The sequence below is a fragment of the Prorops nasuta genome, unplaced genomic scaffold (genome assembly GCF_024137725.1).
Source record: "Prorops nasuta isolate Cenicafe-Biocafe unplaced genomic scaffold, Cenicafe_Pnas_1.2 PNAS00012, whole genome shotgun sequence".
Lineage (NCBI taxonomy): Eukaryota > Metazoa > Arthropoda > Insecta > Hymenoptera > Bethylidae > Prorops > Prorops nasuta.
This window is the reverse complement of record NW_027116809.1, coordinates 6,983,147-6,985,706: the sequence shown is the minus strand read 5'-3', so window position 1 is coordinate 6,985,706 and position 2,560 is coordinate 6,983,147. Positions and strand designations below refer to the sequence as shown.

The window sequence follows — 2,560 nt, the reverse complement described above, 5'->3', positions numbered from 1 at the left end:
TACACATTTATCAAAAAACCTTTGCCGCAATTAGCAAAACTTGGAATTATAATCTACAGTCTACCTGCAATCATTTTATTATATTATGACTTACAAAATATAACAAATTAGATTATGTTGTTCAACTTACTGTTTGCTACCACCAATGAAAAATTGTTCAGGAATTGAGGTCTCGTAACAATATCATATTCTTCAAAATTCTTAGTTCCATTGCTTGAAACTTTACTTTAATCATCTTCTTCAGGTTCCTCGCTCCATTCATATCTAAAGCGAAGCCTCTTAATTTCACTACAACAGATAACTGAACATTAAAAAACACTTAATCAATATTATTTAATACATTGAACATTAAAGTTGACTTTACATCATATTTAATTTTCCTGTCACATACCCTTTATTATTATCCCTTCATTAATATTTTCTTTTACCTTTAGTAACCTCACTTTTTTTAACATTTCTGCTATTTCCACTTACGAGAAGCATTAGAGACCAAATCTGTTGGCAACGACCTATTTTATGTTGGCACTACACGGAATTGACCAATGAGGGCTCTCGGATTCCATGCTCCACGGCTCTATAGTCAACTAACACGAATCTCCTATGCTTCTCTGTTAGGATAAAACCCTGTATGAAGTACAAAGTACAAATATTGTGTTCAGTTTTCTTTCTTAAGATAAATAAATATATTAAAATATAAATGATACTTAAAATGTCGTAATAAGTCATGTTTTTAATGGTGTAGCGGATACTTTTTTAATAAATAATATTGAATTTTCATCTTTAATTTAATTTTCTATCATGTTTTGAAAATAATTGTCTATTAGGTATCTTCTTTCATCAGTATGTAGGAAATTATCACTTTCTTCTTTAACTACATTGATATGATCCAAATCTTGTATGCTTGATGACCTTCTTATGTTGTGCAATACTTCAGTTGCTACGATTACTGACAGAGTTCGTTCTACTTTTCTAAAACGTGATCCAATAGAAAAAACAGCGAAAGTTCTTTTCCACACCCCGAAACACCTTTCTATAATACATCGAGTTCTAATTTGTGCTTCGTTGTATAATGATTCCGCTGGCGTTGTAGGATTTTGGAGGGGTGTCAATAGGTAGGGTAAATTTCTATACCCAGCATCACCTAGTAATAAGCCATTCTTAAATTCTCCACCATCAAATCGTGCTTTTATTCTCGAATTATCGAAAATTGTGGAATCATGGGCTGATCCAGGCGAGCGTACAACTAAATCCATTATTTGCAATTTGGAATTAGCAATAGCTTGTACGTTTATCGAGAAGAAACTTTTCCTGTTTCTATAAGCCTCCGAATTATTTCCACCTGTGTAATATTCAATATAATTAAAAAAAATTGTGATAAATAATTTTAATTACATACCATATGATTGTATTCGAATATGTGTGCAATCTATTGCACCTAGTACCCGTATGAAGCCAGATTTTTCAAAATTCCCTTGCTGTATCTTCAAAATTTCATTAGGTTCAACTGGGAATCTAATAAATTCATTGGACAGTGCTGCAATAAGTGGGGAGACTTTATGGACTGTTCTTTCTGCAGAAACTTTAGACATTCCACAAAAGTCTGCACAGGTTATTAAGAAGGATCCAGTTGCATAAAAACGCAAGGAAACAAGCATCTTAATACAGGGTGATATATCTTCATCCCTAAAAATGAATAAAATGCTGGCTTAGTATAATTTTAGCAATTACATTTTGGTATATTATTATCGTATTCATGAATTTGTAATATACGCATAATGTACGAATAAATATGGTCGTGTGTTTATATGTAATTTTTATCCATTTATAATTAATGTAAATATTTGTCCAGTGTTTCTAACAAGAACTGATCAACAATCCAGAAATTAATTTGCAATAATATATTAATTCAATTGTAAAATCAACCTTGATGTTACATTTCCTGCTAAATTTATTTCGATTTTATTTAAAACCATTAGAAATTGGTCCTTGGACAAACGAAATCTTTCTTGGAACTCTTTGTTATTTAAAATATCAAACCAGTTCTTTCTAGATCTAAATATTCTTCTCTGTATTCGAATCACTTGGAATGCTCTGCTTAAATTTTCTTCTTCATCAACTTCCAATAACTCCAAAGCAGATTCTAAGAGATTATTCATTTTATAGTATCTGATCGCTCCTATCCCTGACAGCTAGAATTTTTCTCTCGATATTTCTATTTTATTTATTTTGAATTCAACTTCAAACCTATAGAATTTCATGTCATAAACTTTCTAAACAAAAATGTTCTTGGGGTATGGTGAAAAAAATTTAGGTTGGTACCAAGGTTGCCAAGTCCGCCATCTTGAATAGTACTACGCTCTATAGTAAGTGAATTTTGATATATGGAATGCAGACTGCACAAAGTATACTGCCAGCGGAAATACGTCAGTAGCCATCTTAAATGCAGAACATAATATATCAAAAATTATATATATTATATTCACCGCCTGTCACCGTGAACGGCGTGAACGAAGACAAATGTTTATTATACGGAAAAATAAAGTGTAATAAAGAAATAAGG

At 31.3% G+C, this 2,560-nt stretch overlaps 1 protein-coding gene across 1 annotated transcript; it reads right to left on the bottom strand.

Moving 5' to 3' along the window:
- Window positions 1-785: 785 nt before the first annotated feature.
- LOC136777896 (putative nuclease HARBI1) lies at window positions 786-2,156 on the bottom strand. The gene is made up of 3 exons (XM_066734477.1): window positions 1,924-2,156; window positions 1,397-1,683; window positions 786-1,339 (listed from the first exon to the last, which is right to left on the bottom strand). The coding sequence occupies exons 1-3, from the start codon at window positions 2,154-2,156 to the stop codon at window positions 786-788; spliced, it is 1,074 nt and encodes a 357-aa protein (XP_066590574.1).
- Between the last annotated feature and the right edge of the window lie 404 nt (window positions 2,157-2,560).